The sequence below is a fragment of the Panthera tigris genome, chromosome A3, assembly GCF_018350195.1.
Source record: "Panthera tigris isolate Pti1 chromosome A3, P.tigris_Pti1_mat1.1, whole genome shotgun sequence".
NCBI lineage: Eukaryota > Metazoa > Chordata > Mammalia > Carnivora > Felidae > Panthera > Panthera tigris.
Window position 1 is genome coordinate 59,027,164 of NC_056662.1, and position 18,662 is coordinate 59,045,825.

An 18,662-nucleotide genomic window follows, 5' to 3' on the forward strand; every position below is an offset into this window, starting at 1 on the left:
AAGGGCAAGTTGCTCTGGTACCATTTGTGTCATGAAATCATCTTTGATTTCATCTTTGAAGTGTAATTAGAGCCAATGCTTACTGAGCGCTATGTACCACTATGCTAAGCCCCTTACTAAAACAGGTGGTCTCCCCAGTCATCACAAAAATTATGTGAAGGTACTATCATTACCAACTACACTTTACCATGGAGGAGAAGGAGGCATAGAGAAGTAACCAGCCCATAGTCCTCCAGCTAAAAGGGGGAAGGGTCAGAATATGAAGCCAGACAGTCCTCTCAATTCTCAGTAATAACAAGATAGCTGAGGCACGTGAAAACAATACCAAAACCAACACATTTAAAAAATATATATCCTGTTGTTTTAAAAATACATCTTATCCCACCCCCAAGACTCCCCAACAAGAAATGAAAATGCTATGCCTATGCTACTTTATTTTTTACACAACTGAATATTCTGGAGAATACAGAGCAAGGGAATTATCTTTAAGTATTGTTCACGGAAAGAAATTTGACATTTGTTCAAAATAACTGCTCGATTTCCTTATCTGATCCAGTTTCTCTTTGCCACTGAATTCTGCAAAAGAAGAGAAAAATGTACCACTTGGAACAAATCATTATCAGAATCAAGACGAGACCGGCGGGTATGTTATTATATAACGTATTTTAAAATTATGCCTCAATTGGACAAGTCATAAATGCCCCAAAACGGTACTTATTTATCTTTGCTGTATCTAATTAGGCCATTCGGTCTGTGTGAGTGCTGTGGCCTCTGTGAACATCTTCCCCCACCCTCACCTGGAGAGCTCTGTTTCCCAGCATCTGGACAGCTTTCTCAGGCACCTAGGCCTGCCCAGGCTTTAGCTGCTGCCAGCAGGTCAGGATCAGGCTCTAGGAAGGAAACTGTGACACCTCCGAAGGACAGCCACCTGATGCCCCTGGGACCACACAGGGGAGACAGAGACAGAGGAGGCCCAGAGCTGCCCTCGTACATGGACTTCACTTCCACAGGCTTGGAGGCCAACGAATCTCCCCAGATTTAAACTGGGTCTCAGAACACTGCTGAATGGACAGAGTAGCCTTGCCTGGCTGTACTCAGAGATGTGCCCACTATAAGGTACCCCCACCTCCCCTGCCAAGCCTTCCAGGGTGGCTTTTCCCTCATCAGAAGAGTCAGGTGAGAAGTCCTGGGGATCAGCTGGGCCGTGTGGGGTTCTCACTCCCTCACAGCTACTGCTGGAGCCAACACACCTGCAAAGAGCTGGCAGGCAGCAAAGCCTGCATTGTGTGCTTGGGACAGCCTATCAGGCTGCAGTGGAGGTCTCTGCAGTGTGGAGAGCAGGGAAGGGAGGGGGGTGGGGGGCCCTCAGAGCTTCCCTGTGGCCCACCTCTTCTTGAACTACCACCGCTCTGGCTGCCTCTCACTCCCCTTCAGTCAGACACAACACTTGCTAGGAGGAGAAGACTGCAATGGGGCTGACCTTGGACTATCCTACTGGGTGTTGGCTTCAGTGTTTCTTCCATTCCTTGGCTGGAAAAAAAAAACGGAGCAGCTTACAGATACTGAGACAAAACTGCCTAGAACCTGTTTCTGGGCTTCAGATCCTTCCTCAGCTGGGCCTTATGGCCTTGTTCTCCTAACTGGGATGTCAGCAGCCCCCTTGGGAGTTCACCTGGTAATCCCTAGCCCAGGGCTGGTAGTAGGTCACCTGTGGCAGTGCTCCAGGACCCTTGCTGATCCTACAGCCCACTGTCCCCGCCCCACCATTCCACCACCCCCAGCCTCTATTTATGTGGTGGGATGGTCTTCAAACCATTTATCACAGGACTTCTCACCCTAAAGACATCATAGAGCCCACTGTTTCTCAAAGCACTTTCTGGAGAATAACCACTAATAGGTCATGCAGGCAGCATGGAGGTGGAAGAACTTCCTTGATCAAACAAGTTGGGAACTACAGGTTGTTTCCTGAAGGACACACCTGTGTACACTGTAAACCTCTGAGAGTGTTGGGTGCCGTGTTTTCCAATCTTGTCTGATCTTTGCAGAGTTACCTCTTGGCGAACCTCTTAGTGACCCACAGAAGGCAGTTTGAGGGCCATGGGTCTAGTCTGATTCATAGTCTGATTTTTTGATGCAAACAATTGAGGATCTAAGGGATGAAGCATAGCTAGCCAGTGGAGGATCACAAACACAGTTTCTGACTCTGTGACCTTTGCAAGAGGCTCGGAGATCCCAGGGCAGGAGGAGAGGATGGAGATTATACTACTTCCAGTGCATTTGGGGGCCACGTATCCTGACCTTCGTGCTCAGGGTCACAGACTCCAATTCCGGTTGGCCCCATGTCTGTCCATCAGCAGTACTCTCGCCTCCCACCCACAGTCCCAGAGCCCTGGTTTCTCAGCCTGGGTCCTTCTGGACTCTTTCCTTTATAAACATCAAGCATCTAGGAGGAGACTTTGAGAGTTACCCCTAAGTAAAGGATGAGATAGTCCCCATAATTATTCACCAGCTTGCTGGGCTATGCTTATTTTGCAGGAACTCATAATTGGGTGACAGGGGGGAACTGGGGTTAAAAACAGAGAAAAAGAAATGTGTTAGACCCTGAAAAGGAAAAATGGTCGTCCCAAGGTGGCAGTGTGATCCTGCAACATAAAAACACAAACCATTATGTAACCACTTTGTGCCAAAGGTCTTCTGAAGATGTCTATGACAGCAGTTTTCAAAGTGTGGTCCCCAGACCAGAAGCATCAACAACACCTGAGAATTCTTTAGAAATGGCTATTCTCAGGTCCCTACTGAATTTTAACAAAGTCCCAAGGTATCTACGATTCATGGTCAACCTTGAGAAGCACTGGTTTGTGCCGTCTGCAATACCTCTCCCCCAGTTTATACAACTGGTATTTGAGCCCCTGAGCCACATAAAGCAAATCCTCAGGAACAGATGGCTCTAGGTGACTCATCTGCAAGAATGGAGATGAAATATAAACAGCCAGAAGCATTGCCCCATGATTCCTATCTGCCTCAGGACAAGCTCAGGAAAACCTGAAATTAAATGCTCAGCCTCAGAGATGATTTTCAGGGGCATACTGTGAGGCCAGTTCTTTCAGAAGAGATCTGAAGGGGCTATAAGACTGCCTAGCTCCAAGCACTTCCTGTCCTTCCCTTGTAGGTCTTTGGGAGTTTTGTTCTCCACGGGGGCTTACCTACCTTCTTGGTGAAATCTCCTGCATCAGTCCTCGAATCCTGTGAAGGAGGGAGGCACAGGTTACTTTAACAGGAACCACATCTCCCAGGCTTGCCGTTGTTCTGCTGTGACCCTGCACCTCCCTGGCTCCATCCTCACTAATCTTTAGGTAGCCAGAAATCAGGTGCAAAAAAGCAGTTCAGGGGAAGGGCTAACCATGGGTAGCCAATTGTAACTTCCTGTTCAGGAAGGCAAGCATGTTTTCTTGAGGCAACATTTGTGTCCAGGACACAATGTTAAGTTGGCTTGCTCTTCCCAATAGCCTCAACTTGAAACTGACCCTCGGTTTGGGCAAATTTTCAAGGTTAAGCCATGGCAGCTTCGTCAGCTGTCTCTACTTGTGGGTCTGGCATAACAAGGATCAGGCTCAGTCTGGAAGGTTGCAGTCAGCAGTGGATCAGATGAGACAAACTGTTGCCTGTGCGTAAGATGACCAACCAATTTTCCAGGACCTGAGCAGCTTCCTGGGGATCTTGGGATTTTCAAAACTAATACCAGGAAGGTCCTGGGCAAACTGGGATGAGTTTCAGCATTCAAAAGAAATGTTCTTGGGGAACCTGGCTGGCTCAGTCTGGCCAGTATGTGACCCTTGATGTTGGATCTCTGAGTTTGAGCCCCACCTTGGGGGTAGAGATTGCTTAAAAAAATATATTTTTGAAAAAGAAATTTTCTTTCTTCTCTTTTTTTTGCAGGGGGGGCTACCATGCAACAAAATCTTGATTAGCATTTTGAACAATTATAGCTATTACTGAAACCGGTAATTTCTAAATTATAAAAAACGATTTTTAAAGAAACAAAATTCTGAGATACGGATAAAAGGGCAGGTGGGGGCAACAACGGAAAGCAAGGGGATCACCAAGGCAAACTCTTCCCGTCAAGAGAAGAGGAAAGGTCAGGGAAAGTAAAAACAACATGGAAACTAAAAGGAAACATAGGGATGGCGAGAGCAGAAGAGAACTTTGCACTAGCCCCCCACCGACCCACCCCCCGGGGGGCTCTGCAGCCACTGGGTCGGGTTCCAGGGTTGGGGACTGAGGCACAAGGTGGGCCAGCTCTCCTCCCCAAGGTGGAGGCTTAGATTCAAAGACAGCATGCAAGCGCGTGCCTCCCCACCCCCACTCCCCCAGCGACCACATGCATCTGCCATGGTTAAGTGAACTTTGGGTGGCCTAAAAGAGAAAAACACCTACGCGCTGCTGCTGAAACCTTTTCATCCTTCGGTTGGCGAGCTGTGCGGCCAGGCGCATTAACGGGTGCACCGGCGGAAACCGCAACAGAGGGCGCAGGGAGGGTGGGACGCAGCCCTCTCCATTGCCCGCCTTACAGATAGTTTAATTTCCAGAATAAAGTCCATGTCAGAGCCTAAGCTTGAAATTTTATGTTTTCAATAAAGAACTGCTTGCCTTTATAGCAGTCCACAATTCCAACACATCACTTACAAATATTCCCTGAGGGTAAATCAGACTTTTATCTGCCTTAACGCCAAGCGTTCTGCCCTAGTATGGCGTGCAGTGTCCCAAAGAAGCAACCCAGTGCCAATCTCTTTTCGCTCCAGGTGTGCGCTCCTAGTCTACGGAAGGAGGCGGAAGGCAGCGTCCATAACCCTCTCCCTAATGCCTTTGATTTTCCTGCACTTCTTGTCTGTGACCTTCCGGCACACACTCAGACATACATACCCGTGTCTTATATCTAGTTGTTGGGAATCCTCCCTGAACACTTTGGCTCAGAGTCAAGATTCATTTGTCTCACAAGAGTTTTCTTCTTCCAGTGTCCTTTCTCCCTTTGCAGTGCTCATGGCCCTTCCTGAGAATATCCCCATCCTCACCTGATCCTCATTCCTAACCTATACTACAGCTGAGTCTTCGCCTCTTGGGGAAACAACACTTTGCTGTTTTGTTTGTTGTTGTTTTTTAAGGGTGTTCTTGAAGACTTGGAAAGCCTTGACTATATAAATAAGTGACTTTCTAATGGTAGAATTTCAGTTACTATGACAGAGCACCTGAATTAAGAATTTTATTCTATGACCTTCCTAATATTCCTCAAATCATACCCTGCAGAAATTCACTTACACAGCCTGCTTTTCAGGGTAACTCAAGTTTATAATAACAAAGTTAGAGGTAGTGCATGTTATTCCCATAGCACATACACATGGTAATGGTTATAGAAAGTGCAGCTCCATGGATCACTACTGGGGATATGGCACTTTACACTTCTCAAAGCATTTTTTTTAATTAAAAAAAATAAGGCAGTATGATAAATGCAAATAGAGGTTAAGTATGGGGCCTTTTAAAAACATTTATTGTAAGTGCATAATAAAAAGTTATTCCTCACTTATTTTTCCTTTTTGGTAATATATTCTCTAACTTTTCTGATGTGTCAGCCTCACATCACTTCCAGCCCAGACAGGGAGAGAGATAATATGCCGGAAGCCCCAGGAAAAACCTCTTTGAGAGCTATTATACAGACAGTGTCTGTAAGCCCCCTGCTTTTCTACTTATCTGCACATATTAGGTAGGGATAAAAGGCAAGCAGAGGAGAGTGACTTTTATAGAAAGAGGAGTATGGTAAAATACTGACCCCACTTTTAACTGGATGTGTTGGCTCCTGAGTTCTGGAGTAGTAAAATAAAAAAAATAAAAAAAAAAAACTGAATAAGACAGGTTTTAGTCCTATTTTAGTAAGTTGATTTTAGTACAAGTTGATTTTAGTACAAGTGTCACTTGCTATAAATGTGAAAGTTACATGCCTGTGTTGCCAGGCTGGGCAGTACTCACCCTTTTGTCTATGTCTTGATTATCCTAGAAAGAGAACCGTGAGGGTAAGTTCCATGGCATTTTACTGGGGCAGGCAATTGACAAGGTTTTCAGTATAAGTTACACCAGGGACCTTACTGAATTTATCTGAATATTATAAAATAAATTGGCAATCTAAAAGGAAATCAATTAGACAAACTCAATAAGACTAGAGTTGATGCAGGGCCTACAAAAAAGCAAGTTGTCAGCAATACATCATTATTTTAAAACTAAATCTTATTTCACCTTTCTTTGGGAGAAAAACATGGTCTGTAGTACACACAAGCAATCCCCTAATCATGTGCCAGATAACCATCAAAGAGTTGAAATAAAATTAATGATTGCATTTTTTAGTTTGTTGCTGGGTGTACCCTGGAATTCAGCTTTTTTAGGGTTGGTTCAAATCAACCAAATTCTTCCTCACCCCCACCTCCCCAAATGCTTTCTACATGAACTTCCAATCTCTTTGCAGAAAGCCCAACTTTTCATTTCTAAGTCCTTGTTAGAGCACCACCTTGCCCTTGTTGGCATGGATGACAGACAGGGATGGTTGCACAGGCAGCACACCCTACTCCAGGATACTGCTGTGAAGAAGACATCTTACAAAACAATAAATCAGGTTTCCATGCCCGCATTTTGTAAAATTGATTGAGGATTACTGTCAATGATATTGCAAATATGCTGATCTGGATAATATTGATCATTCACACCTCAATCACACTGAAATCTTCTTGAATCAACTCAAACTTCAATCCAGACAGAAATGAAAGTTGTTACTAATACTTCTAACTTGTTGCTGTTGATAAAATTACATCTTTCTGCAAACTGTGGAGAGTTTCTACATGGGAAGCAGCTGATACTTATGTATTCTACGCGCACACACACACACACACACACACACACACCCGTCATGTATGTGTGAGTGTATGTGTGTTTTCTGGACACTTATTGGGCAAACAATCGTTTTTTGTGCCAGATTCATCAGCTTTATACTGTTATGTTTCAGGCCAAAAAATAACAAGGAACATGAAGATGCTTTTCCAGGTGCTAGAACTCCATTCTCAACATTTCATATGCACCTTCCTTGCTTTAATTTTGTCTTTTTACATAAAAAAAATTTCAAAATGTACTTACCTAATTTATGATTTTTTTCCTTAACTAGAACTTAAGTTGTTTTTTTAAAATTTTTTTTAACGTTTATTTATTTTTGAGACAGAGAGAGACAGAGCATGAACGGGGGAGGGTCAGAGAGAGAGGGAGACACAGAATCGGAAGCAGGGTCCAGGCTCTGAGCCATCAGCCCAGAGCCCGATGCGGGGCTCGAACTCACGGACCGCGAGATCGTGACCTGAGCTGAAGTCGGACACTTAACCAACTGAGCCACCCAGGCGCCCCTAGAACTTAAGTTTCATGAGAGCAGGTAGTTTTGTTTATTTTGGCCACTACTGCACCTTTAGCACCTAACATATGGCATGCTTCCAATGAATGTATTTTTCTGAATGGATGAATGGTAGAGCTGTGTTCATAAGAATCTATTGCCACCCTCCCATCTAAACTTCTGATCCCACCAGAAACACAAAACAGGAAGACTTTCCACAGGTGTCATTATTTGTAGAACATAACTCTGCTTTCTGAATTGCTTCAAGATAGAAGTCCCCTAGAGACACACACCTGGCTTTTTTGGAGAGCAGGACTGGAAATGGACTTAGAGCCCAGGTAGCTCATCCAGACATGGGATAGTTGAGGGAACCAGAGCCCCAGGAAAGGAAGTGACATGCCACAGGTCATATTTTAATGTAGGAGCAAGACCAGGAAGAGCCACAATCTATCCATAGATTTAAAAATATTGATAGTTCTGTTCACTGAACAAGCCCTTGCTCTTCTACAACTGGTGATGACGAACAGGATCAGCTTTGGAACGATGGAGAAAGTGGAAGGAAATTCACTCCATGTGGCACCTTGCACTTGGGGAAACCTATAACCCAATTTAATACTGTAACTAGCACATGTGACTGCCACACTTCCACTTCTTCTGCTTATGTAGGGGACATCCTTGCAGCCTTCATTTGAGGGGTAGGGAAGCCCATTTGGTGTGAAGTGAACAGGCAGTGGCAAGGAGATAGAAAACTGAGTTTTCACCCTAAATTTTTGCTCTGGATATCAAGGCTATAAGATTAGTTTTGAAGATAAGAGAGAACAGTTGTCTTCAAACATATGCATAAGGATAAACTGAAAATAAGAAGAAATAGGCATGAAATAGGCATGATATACTTATGAAGTGTAAGTGAGAAAGTGATGTTTGAATCTTGAAGGATGGCCATTAGTGGCATCAGAGATAATGGTAACAGCTGGCACTTAAGTGCTGTCATTTACTGTGTTACTGTTGTAAACACTTCACAAATATTAAAGCCCTCAATCTTCACAATAACATGAGGCTATTATTCCCATATTACAGATGGGAAAACTGAGACACAGAGAGATTAACAAACTTGCCAAAGTTAAGTAGATCTGGGTGTTAAACCCAGGTACTTTGGTTTTAGAGTCTGAGCTGCGAACACAGCCTGCAAAAGCATTTTGGCTAAGGAAAAGCCTGTGCAAACAAACATATAAAGGCCTGGTGCACTTGGGGAATAGTGAACAGCTCAATGTGGCCAGGATACGGTATGCTGTGGCTTGGGGGAAGTGAGGAAGAAAAGATGTGCCTCAAGGTGAAAATATTCAGTGTATGCTAAGAGTCATGGACTCCACCCTAATACCACCCTCTTGTACTTTCCACTGAATCAAAAGTGGTTCGTTGTGGTTCCTATCGCTGTTAGGGTCTTTACATGAGATCTATTTACTTTGTATCCACTGAAACATTACTGTTGTGGTTCCTATCACTGTTAGGTCATTTACATGAGATGATTGTTTTGAAGAACTATTATATTGTAGTATATCAATTTGTAACATACACCATGATATGTCACAATATACATAATATAATTATATATGTATGTATTATGATAATAATTATAAGAATATACATGAACTACCAATATTTTATGGTATTTTATATATGACAGATTCACTTGTTATTTCCTAAAACTACATTCTTACACATGTATTTAGACATACACACAGATTTCTCCTGGAGGTACCAAAAAACTGTGCTTCTTACAGATATCAATTATGATATAAACATGTGAATTGTTATAACTTAAAGAATAATTATATGCATATAACTGTTTTACCTTAGTTTGCCAAGAAAGAGTTGCCCCATATGCCAGCCACTAAAGAAAAATATGAAAAATGAATCAAAGATAAGTCTAAATTCGAATCAAAGATAAGTCTAAATTCCTTAGTCAATAGAAATCTATTACAACACATATAAAACTCTAAAACTGTCCCATTTATGAACCTTGCATTACCTTCTCACACAGTGGCAGTGAATTTCAACACAACTCTCAGGATGCCTTAAATGAGGCTATGAAAATGGCAATATGAGTTCCTGCTGCAGCCAAGAATCTGATCTTAAAATAGTTTTAAGTGAACATTATCCACATGATATTTTCAAGGCCAAGATGAACTAAAAATCGCACATTACTGAATAGCAGGGTACCTCAAGCTGCATGATATCCAAGTCATCTGGGGGATCAGCTAGAGGTCGAGGAAATCCTATTATGAGAAATCACAAAAATATTAATTAGAGAAAAAAGTTCATAGCATTAACTTTTAAATCTTTACATTGAAAAACATACAGAGATTCTAGAAATACAATATTTTAAAAAGGATTTACAAAGAAAACACATTTCTACCTACAACAGTAAAAGTGAGATTTGTACTAAAATTAATTAAACACAATTCCTTTTTTAATTTACCAGGAGTTACCAACATAAGAGTTAGTAACTCAAGAGGGAAAAACTTAATTTGTATTTTTATGGAATTTATGGAGATAGCATATTAGGAGATGGTGTCAAGAAAGTGTGTGCATCAGAGTCAGTCTAGGAACTTTTAAGAAGTACAGATACTTGTTCTTCTGCTTCATCAGAAGCAGGGGTAGGTCTGGGCAAGGGTGTTACCAGCACACAGCTGCACCCTATGCCAGTCAGCCTCTACCTGGCCTAAATGAAGTCTCCATTTCGTTTGTACACGATGCAATACTTGGGGGAATAGCTAATACAGAAATTGGAGAAATCTGTTGGAGAGGTGAAATTAATGGGATAAATGTAAAACCCTGAACTTAGATTTTTTTAAATGTGGGACAGGGAATATTTGGCTCAAGAGTATATACATAATAACTCAGGCTAATGGTTACAAGTTACATGTGATCAGATTTCAGTTTAGTGTAAAGAAATTTTTGATGATTGGAGCCATTCAAAAATGCAAAGTAATTTGAACCAATCCTATAAGGATTTATTAACAGGTTCTGTGTTAACAGTACAAATGATAAAGACTATAGGAACCTTATCCTCGGGAAACAAAAAAACTTAAATAGGAAAAAGGGGGAGGTGGATATAAATATATAGATAGATAAATAAAAGGTAATAACAAATTCCCCAAAGTGTAATATAAACAAGATTCTATTGGACCCAAGAAGAGGCAGTTACTGGCTCTCTTAGGCTGGTAGTGAGTTGGGTGTCACTGAAAGTAATCAAACAGGGAAATCATAGATCCCTGCTTGCCATGAAAGGTTAAATTAGACGACCTCCAAGGTTCCTTGCAATGTCTAGGTTTTGCGATTATACTGTAAGACACAGCAAAACAAACATACTGCTTGAAATATATTTTCTGTTTGAATATATTTTCAAAACTTTTCTACACCCCTAAATCAAAATTCTAATGGAAAAGTCTGAAATTTTGAAATAGTCCACATTTCCAATTGGAGCTGCCACCACATGCCTCCCGGTATCATTTGGTGAATTACCTTGAAATTGGTAATGCATTCCGACTACTGATCCCATATCCCACCCTTGGTTCCCTGTAAAGGTACTGGTTTCTCAGAAGCTGGTGAAGCAATAGCCTTGTCCAGTCAGATCCTCGGACAGCGCCCAAGCCCACTAAGACTTGGGGCCTCCGCAGCTCTGTCTGGGATCCTGCCTCCAGGGAGCCCACAGAAAGGCCATGAAAATATTCCTTTTTCCTGTTTGAGTTCCTTTCCCGCCCCTCTTCAACTGTCCCTCAATCCCCAGTCCTCATGTCTGTAAACTCAATTTTACTGTATTCTCTCTTCAGAATTCCAGGAACACAGATGGCTAAGACATTGGGGTCTCCAGCTCATATCCCTCACAGTTTTAGCAGCTCGTCTTTGGGACAGCCCTAAGTCAGGAGCTGTTTAACGATAGTTCCACAAGGGAGTCATGTCCTTCAGTAAAAGGCTGCAGCATCTAGTTCTGTCCACCCTCTCTTAAAGGTTAGGGACAAATGGGAAGCCATTTCAAAAGGGTGGAAATGGAGGTAGGTGAGGGGATTATGTTGGACTCCTTCCAGGACCCAGAACCACCCTGAAGGATCAAGGGTTAGAGCTCAGCCCAGCTGGGGGTCTGATGAAGGGATCTCCTTACCTGAGGAGGGAATCTGTAGCATGCAGAAGCAATAGATGGCCAAGATGGAAACGAATTGAGGAGGAAGTTGTTTCATTTTCAAAGCCAGGTTCCTCTGCTGGCCACAGATGTGTGCTGCCCAGATAGGAGTTGAGCATTTCCTGAAGTTCCAAAGGCAGAGGCAATACTCTGCCCTGCATCTGATAGGTCCCAGTGGAGAAGGTGCCTTTGTTTGCAACGCCCGGGAGCCCGTTGGCTGAGAACCAATCAATTTTGCACAGGAGGACCCTGGCTTTCTCATAAATGTCACGCTGGGCCCTTATTTGTGGAATAATTCCTCCTGGGGTAGGCATTGTAGAGAATCATCTTTTTCAATCCAGCAATAAAAATAAAAAGTGGAGAGTCATAATTGTTATTCTATAGTGGTTTGAGAAACATTTCTGACTCTAGAAAGGCGTTTTCTCTTTTTTTAATCAAAGAACTGGATATAAATCTATACACTCTTGTGTGACGAAGTCTTATTTCCTAAGAAGCTGTTTATTTTCCACCATTAACAAAGGATGTTTTATAGTCTGTGGTGCAACTGAGAACAAAATTTGGAGTCCTGGATATAATATTACAAGAAACTCAAAAGTTCAAGTAGATATTTTAAAAATCATAGTTAGAAATTAGACTCCTTAAGGTTTGTCCAGACTCCTTTCTATGAATAAGTTAAATATTTCAAATAAAATCAGCATATAAGAAAACATAAGTGTTTAATTACAATAATAATAACAACAATAATAACATGTCATCTACTGAGCCTCTATTTAGGATTTCACTTAGGTTATTGTATGTAGTTCTCACAAAAGATCCGTAAGGAGTATATGATTATCCTAATTTTATGAATGGGAAAATTGAGGCTGAGAGAGAATAAGGAACTTGCCAAGGTTACCAAACCAAATGAATGCAGAGCAGGGATTTGGACTCAAGGATATCTGAATCCAGTCATGTCTGTAAAAGTGTGGGATTTTAGTCAATGTGTTCACTTTTTTCTAAAAAGACCTTCCTTGATAGGGAATATATTCAATCTGTAGATTGCTTTGCGTCGTATGGGCATCTTATAATAGGGTATTATGCTAAGTGATATAAGACAAAGACAAATACCGTATGATTTCACTTACATGTGAAATCTTAAAAAATAAAACAAACAACCACCACAAAACCTAGAAACAGAAAGACTTATAAATACAGAGAACAAACTGGTAGTTGCCAGAAAGGAAGAGGGCAAAAGAGTGGGAGAAATAGGGGAAGGGAATTAAGAGGTACAAACCTCCAGTTACAATATAAACAAGTCATAGGATGAAAAGTATAGCAGAAGGAATATAATGAATAATATTATACTAATGTCATATGGTGACAGATGGTACTGTGGGGAACACTGTGTAAGGTATAGAGTTGCCAAGTCACTATATTGTACACCTGAAATTAATATAATATTGTGTGTTAACTATATTTCAATAATAAAAAAAATTTAACAGCCTCTTTGAGATTGGATATGGAATAGAAAGGAGAAAGAATGAAGTCTGCAGTCTTGCAAAAAGCACAACCTGTATAAGGCATATATCAAATAAATATCTTTTTTTCATTATGCATATCTTTAATTTTTGCTCTTTTAAGGATTATGAGGCAACTAACAATTGTTGAATGTTTACAATGTATTTAAAACATGTTAATACTTTACCTAAGTCATCTTATATCATTTTTTTCAGTTAATGAAAGTTTTAAGAATAATTTTGTGTGGGAGTCACTCAGAATAAACACATAAACTGTTTAATTATGACTTAAAATGTGGTATTTTGCCAAAAAATTCTAATTCATAAGAGAGTGGGAATTATAAACTACTGTATAGCAATAATATTTTGCCTACTTCCTTAAGCCAGCAAGAAAATAGAGATTTCTATTTATTACAGTATTTACCACTTTAGTTCAAGGAGAATAAACTAAGGTCTTCAAACACCAGGAAGAGATGATATCTTTGTATTGAAATACACCCACTTCCCAACTGCAAGTCTTTACTGAACAAATGGAAAAAAAATGAATGATTGCTTTTTGAACATAAACCACTTATCTATATGATATTAAAACACAATTACTTATGGACATTTTAGACACAACACACACATACTAGCAAAGGTTTGTGGCAGTTCTACTATCAATCAATAAGTATTGTTTAAATATTTGGTCTATCTCTACCATGAACTAAGTGATCTATGCACAAACATACATTTTTCAAATAAACCTATGTGATAACTCTGGTTTATATCAAATTAATTTTATTTTGTACATTTTTCACATTATTTCTCAGATATTTAGAATAAAAAATAAAAATATTTTTTAACTCATTATTTTTAAAAAGATTTTATTTCTAAGTAATCTCTACACCCAACATGGGGCTGGAACTCAAAACCCTGAGATCAAGAGTCACATGCTTCACCAACTGAGCCAGCCAGGTGCCCCTAAAAATATTATTTTTAATGCTAATTCAGAAATTGGATTATGCTGATATCCCAGAAATGGAGTATGTTGAAGCCCTGATCCCCAGTGTGGCTATATTTGGAGATCGGGCCTTTAAGGAGATAATTAAGGACAAATGAAGCATAAAGATAGGGCTCTAATCTGATAGGACTGGTATCTTTATTCAAAAAAAATTTTTTTTTAAATCTTTTATTTTTGAGAGAGAGAGAGAGATACAGAGTGCGAGTAGGGGAGGGGGAGCCTCCAGGCTCTGAGCTGTCAGCACAGAGCCCAACGTGGGGCTCAAAATCATGAACTGCAAGATCATGACCCAAGCCAAAGTCGAATGTTTAACTGACTGAGCCACCCAGGCGCCCCAGGACTGGTGTCTTTATAAGAGGAGGGAGACACCAGAATCCTTTCTCTGAGAGCACACAAAGAAAGGGCTAGGAGAAGACACAGTGAGAAGGGACTGTCTGCAACCTGAGGAGTGAGGTCTTATCCGAAACATTTTGCTAGCACTTCATCCTGGACTTCCAGAATCCAAACTGTGAGAAAATAAATTTCTGGTGTTTAAGCTACCCAGACTGTAGTCTTCAGAATGGTAGCCTGAGCAGACTAATACAAACACATGGGGGAGTGGGAGGGTTAGTCAGTTCAGGAGCCCTCCAAAAGTAAAATAATGAAATGAAAAGTGTAATGAAAGTTAGAAACTCTCAGTTTCAAATGATACGATTATCTACCCAGAAAATCCAAAATAATCAACTGGCAAATTAGTAGAATGAATGAGTTTACCAAAATGGCCTAATTAGCAAAACAAAACAAAACAAAACAAAACAAAACAAAACAAAACTATTTTCAGGAATAATTTTCTTGAACATAAACAAAAATAAATTTTAAAATGTATTAGGTGGGGCTCCAGAGTGGCTCAGTTGGTTAAGTGTCCAATTCTTGATCTCCACTCAGGTCATGATCTCGTGGTTTGTGAGTTCCAGCTCTGCATTGGCTCCGTACTTACAGTGTGCAGACTGCTTGAGATTCTCCTTCTCTCTCTGCCCCTCCCACATGCACTCACTCACACATGCTCTCTGTCTCTCAAAATAAATAAACTTAAAAAAATAAAAACACATTTAAAAATTTATTAGGAAATGTAAATAGCCTTAAAAACTATGCAATTCTGAGGACTAAGCCAAAGAATAAGTGTGCAATATAATAAAAAAGAAAACTACAAAACTTTACTGAAGGACGTAAGGAAATATGTGAATAAAGAAAAGACATATCATGATCGTTGAGGACAAGAGTCAATGTTGTTAAAAGTTCAACTGATGGCAAATTAATCTATAAAGTTAGTGTAATCCTTATTAAAATTCCAAAATTCCTTTTTCATGGAATTTTAAAACTGACTCTCAAATCATTTCCAGAGAGAAAATATTCAAAGTATACTTTGCCAAAAAGATACTTTGCCAATGTCAAAATGTACCATAAAGCAGGAGTAATTGTTATATTGCTGTAGTCATTTTGTTATTGATCTGGTAACAGACAATAACAAATAGATAAATGGAATGGAATAGAGTCTTGAAGCAGATCATTTAAATACAGAGTAAAAGTGTTTATTTCAAATCAGTGCAAAATGACGAACTATGCTAAATGGGGTTTAGAACAACTGGCCATCCACGTGGCACCTGGTGGAGCATGTGATTCTTGATCTCAGGGTTGTAAGTTTGGGCTCTACATTGTATGCAGAGATTACTTAAAAATAAAATCTTTAAAAAAAAACAATTAGCAATCTAGTTGGCAAAAAAAAAAAATCCCTATTTCACACTATAAATTTAAATAAATTTCAGAGGATTAATGAATTAAGCCTAATATACCCATAAATACACAGGGGCGCTTATATAAAATTCTGTATTAGAAAGAAATAGAGTATATATTTGATTGGAACACTGTTCTTGAGCAAAATTTAGAATAGAGAAGCCATTAAGGAAAAGAATGATAAATTTTATTACATTTTAAAAATATCTATATGAAAAAGATAACCAATATTATCAAAGAAAAGACAGAGTGGCGTAACTATACAACAACTATACAGATATAATACAGAAAAAGAAAGGGGAGGGAGAGAAGGAAGGAGGCAGGCAGGCACAACTTAAATGTCTAACATAGAGAAAATATTAAACTGTAGAATATCCATAATATGGAAATGTATGCAACTCTTAAAAAGAATAAGATGGATCTATCTGTATTGACAAGTCAAACTCTTTGTAACATAGTGAGTAAAGAAAAACAGTTATAGAACTACAATAGAACTATCTAGTATCAGTTTTCCTCAACCAATAACAGCCCAGTCTCCAAACTTAGTTGTTTAAAGCAATATATTTAGCTCAAAATTATACAGGTCAGTAATTTGGGCTGCATTCAACTGGGCAATTCTTATGGTTTGGGCTGGGTCAACTAATCTCAGCTGGGCTCACTCAGACATTTGCATTCATCTGGTAAGCAGACTGGGTGTCTGGGACCTCTTTCCATGTGGTCTATCTCCAGATGGCTAGCCCAGGTTTTTTTCCCATACTGGTTTCAGAGTTCCAAGGCAGTGAGTGTAGAAGCTACAGTCTTCTAGTTTGGAACTGGCACAACATCACTGGATTCACGGGGTGGGAAAATAAACTCCACTTCTCAATGAAAGGGGCTGAAAAGTATACAGCCAATTTTGTAATCGACTAACCTACACTTACATACAAGTTTTTTCAAAATGGCTCCTGCAGTCCCATGACTGCATATGTAGGTAACACAAAGAGAAAGGGTAGGATTCCACACAAACACACAAAGAGCAGTGATTCTAGACAAATGGGATTATGAGGGAATCATAAAAGCTTTTCCATTATCTGTACTTTTGAATGATCCCGTTGGCTATTTATGAATTACTTGTATAACTAAAACTAAATTTTAAAACTTTATTCAACTCCAAACACTATTATGAGTATGTGGGTTCACATTTAAACATCTGACCTTACATACATGAAAACGCAGCTTCTTTCTTTATCTTATTGCATTTATTTTTCCGAAGTGTTTCTTTTGTTAGGCATTACTGAAAAGACTGTAACCAGTGGATTTGTCAGTGTCAAGTGAATTTAATGAAATATCATTTTTTTTAAATACATGAACTCACAAGTGGAGCTCCCACACCATTTGAAACAGAAGTGAATGCTGAAAATTACACTAAAAATTCCTCCTCCTTTCCACATTAAATTAGCTCCCACTTTGTAAATGGTTATTATGAAAAAACTCAGCAGGCTTTTAAGGAACTGAACTTTAATCTGTAGGATATAAAAAATGTAATTTCAAAATTGATTTTAAGTTTCTGTGTTCAAAGCATAGCTTTCTGAGATCTTCAGTGGCACCTAGTGTCCTTCAAGAACCTCTGAGTCTAAAGCAAATTAACATGCAGGTATGAGAATTAATGTTTGAGGGCTTCTATCTCTCTAGCAGGGTTTCACAGAAAGTAATGACAGGTTTATTTCAGAGGCTGGCTGTTAAAGCCCCCAAAAAGCTGTTGGGTGGTAGAAAAGGCCAGCCTTTCCAATCTGCTAGCACTGTCCCCACTCACCTGAATACACTTTCTTTGCCTCCCACTTTCTATGCCTATATCCTGTGCTTTTCTCGTGGCCTTTACATCTGCTCTTATAGTGGGCTATTTAGTGGAGGCAGGGGATGGGAGAGCCATGTAATCTCAGGAGAACCAGGAAGTGCTAAGAGACAAGATCCACAAAAGTAAGAACCATGGCTTTACTCATTTTATATTTTCCTCTGCCAAGAGTAATATATCAGACAGTTGGGTGAGTTACTTGTCCATTGGCCTTCAGCTCCTTAAGTGCCTTTCCTTATTCCCCTCTGATCAGGGAGAGCTAGAAACCTGCAAAATAAACTTTCTTCCCAGCTAGCTTCCCCTTAGCTTCTATCATTGGTAGAAAAGGATGGGAGGAATTTGAAAGACAGAAGGGAGAGCCATTTTTTTTCTGCTTTAGGTGATGGCTCCTGCAGAGGCAACTCTCCTAGACTCCATGAGCACTCCACAAGCAGCAGCATTTATACATGACTTCATACTCCCCAGGTCCTGTGGTGTAATGAGAGTGTGTGCTCCTGGATTCCTGGAGAGAAGTAGAGGTGGTAATTGAAACAGTAGCTCTTGTGGAGACCCCATTAGTCTTAGTGGGCAAGGAACACAGGCTCTGTGAACATCATTTTTCCTTATGATTCTCCAACCCTAGGGGTGGATGGGAGCTTTCTTCAGTTGCTAATCTCTGGGTAATGTCACCATTTACCATTTTTCAATTTTTCAATTCCAGACTCCTTTCAACTCCTTTACAGTTTTGTTGAGATATACCACATGTATTTATAATCTGATAAATTTTAACATAAGTATATACTGTGATATCATCATCACAATAAAAATAACAAATGTGATTTCTCATGCTACAAAAGTTTGTCATGCTCTTTTGTAATCTCTCCCTCTTCTTCCCTCACCACAGATCTGCTTCTTGTCATCATAGCTTGCATTTTCTAGAATTTTACATAAATGGAATCATACAATATTTTCTTCTTTAAAATCTGAGT

General features: G+C 40.0%; 1 protein-coding gene across 5 annotated transcripts in view; it reads right to left on the minus strand.

The window, feature by feature from the left end:
* Window positions 1–417: 417 nt before the first annotated feature.
* NMS (neuromedin S) overlaps window positions 418–18,662 on the minus strand; it is a 46,151-nt gene continuing 27,906 nt past the window's right edge. The window contains exons 3-10 of one of the 5 annotated variants that reach the window (XM_042981170.1): window positions 11,577–11,921; window positions 9,635–9,690; window positions 9,267–9,305; window positions 6,019–6,042; window positions 3,208–3,243; window positions 2,601–2,642; window positions 1,481–1,530; window positions 418–576 (exon numbers count right to left, since the gene is read on the minus strand). In XM_042981170.1, the coding sequence (XP_042837104.1) occupies window positions 1,492–1,530; window positions 2,601–2,642; window positions 3,208–3,243; window positions 6,019–6,042; window positions 9,267–9,305; window positions 9,635–9,690; window positions 11,577–11,856 (516 nt within the window). In that variant the 5' untranslated portion in view covers window positions 11,857–11,921 and the 3' untranslated portion in view covers window positions 418–576; window positions 1,481–1,491. Of the gene's footprint in view, window positions 577–1,480; window positions 1,531–2,600; window positions 2,643–3,203; window positions 3,244–5,821; window positions 5,856–6,018; window positions 6,043–9,266; window positions 9,306–9,634; window positions 9,691–11,576; window positions 11,922–18,662 lie in introns of those variants that run through there. The other 4 variants (XM_015544603.2, XM_042981172.1, XM_042981171.1 and 1 more) reach the window with 4 other exon arrangements.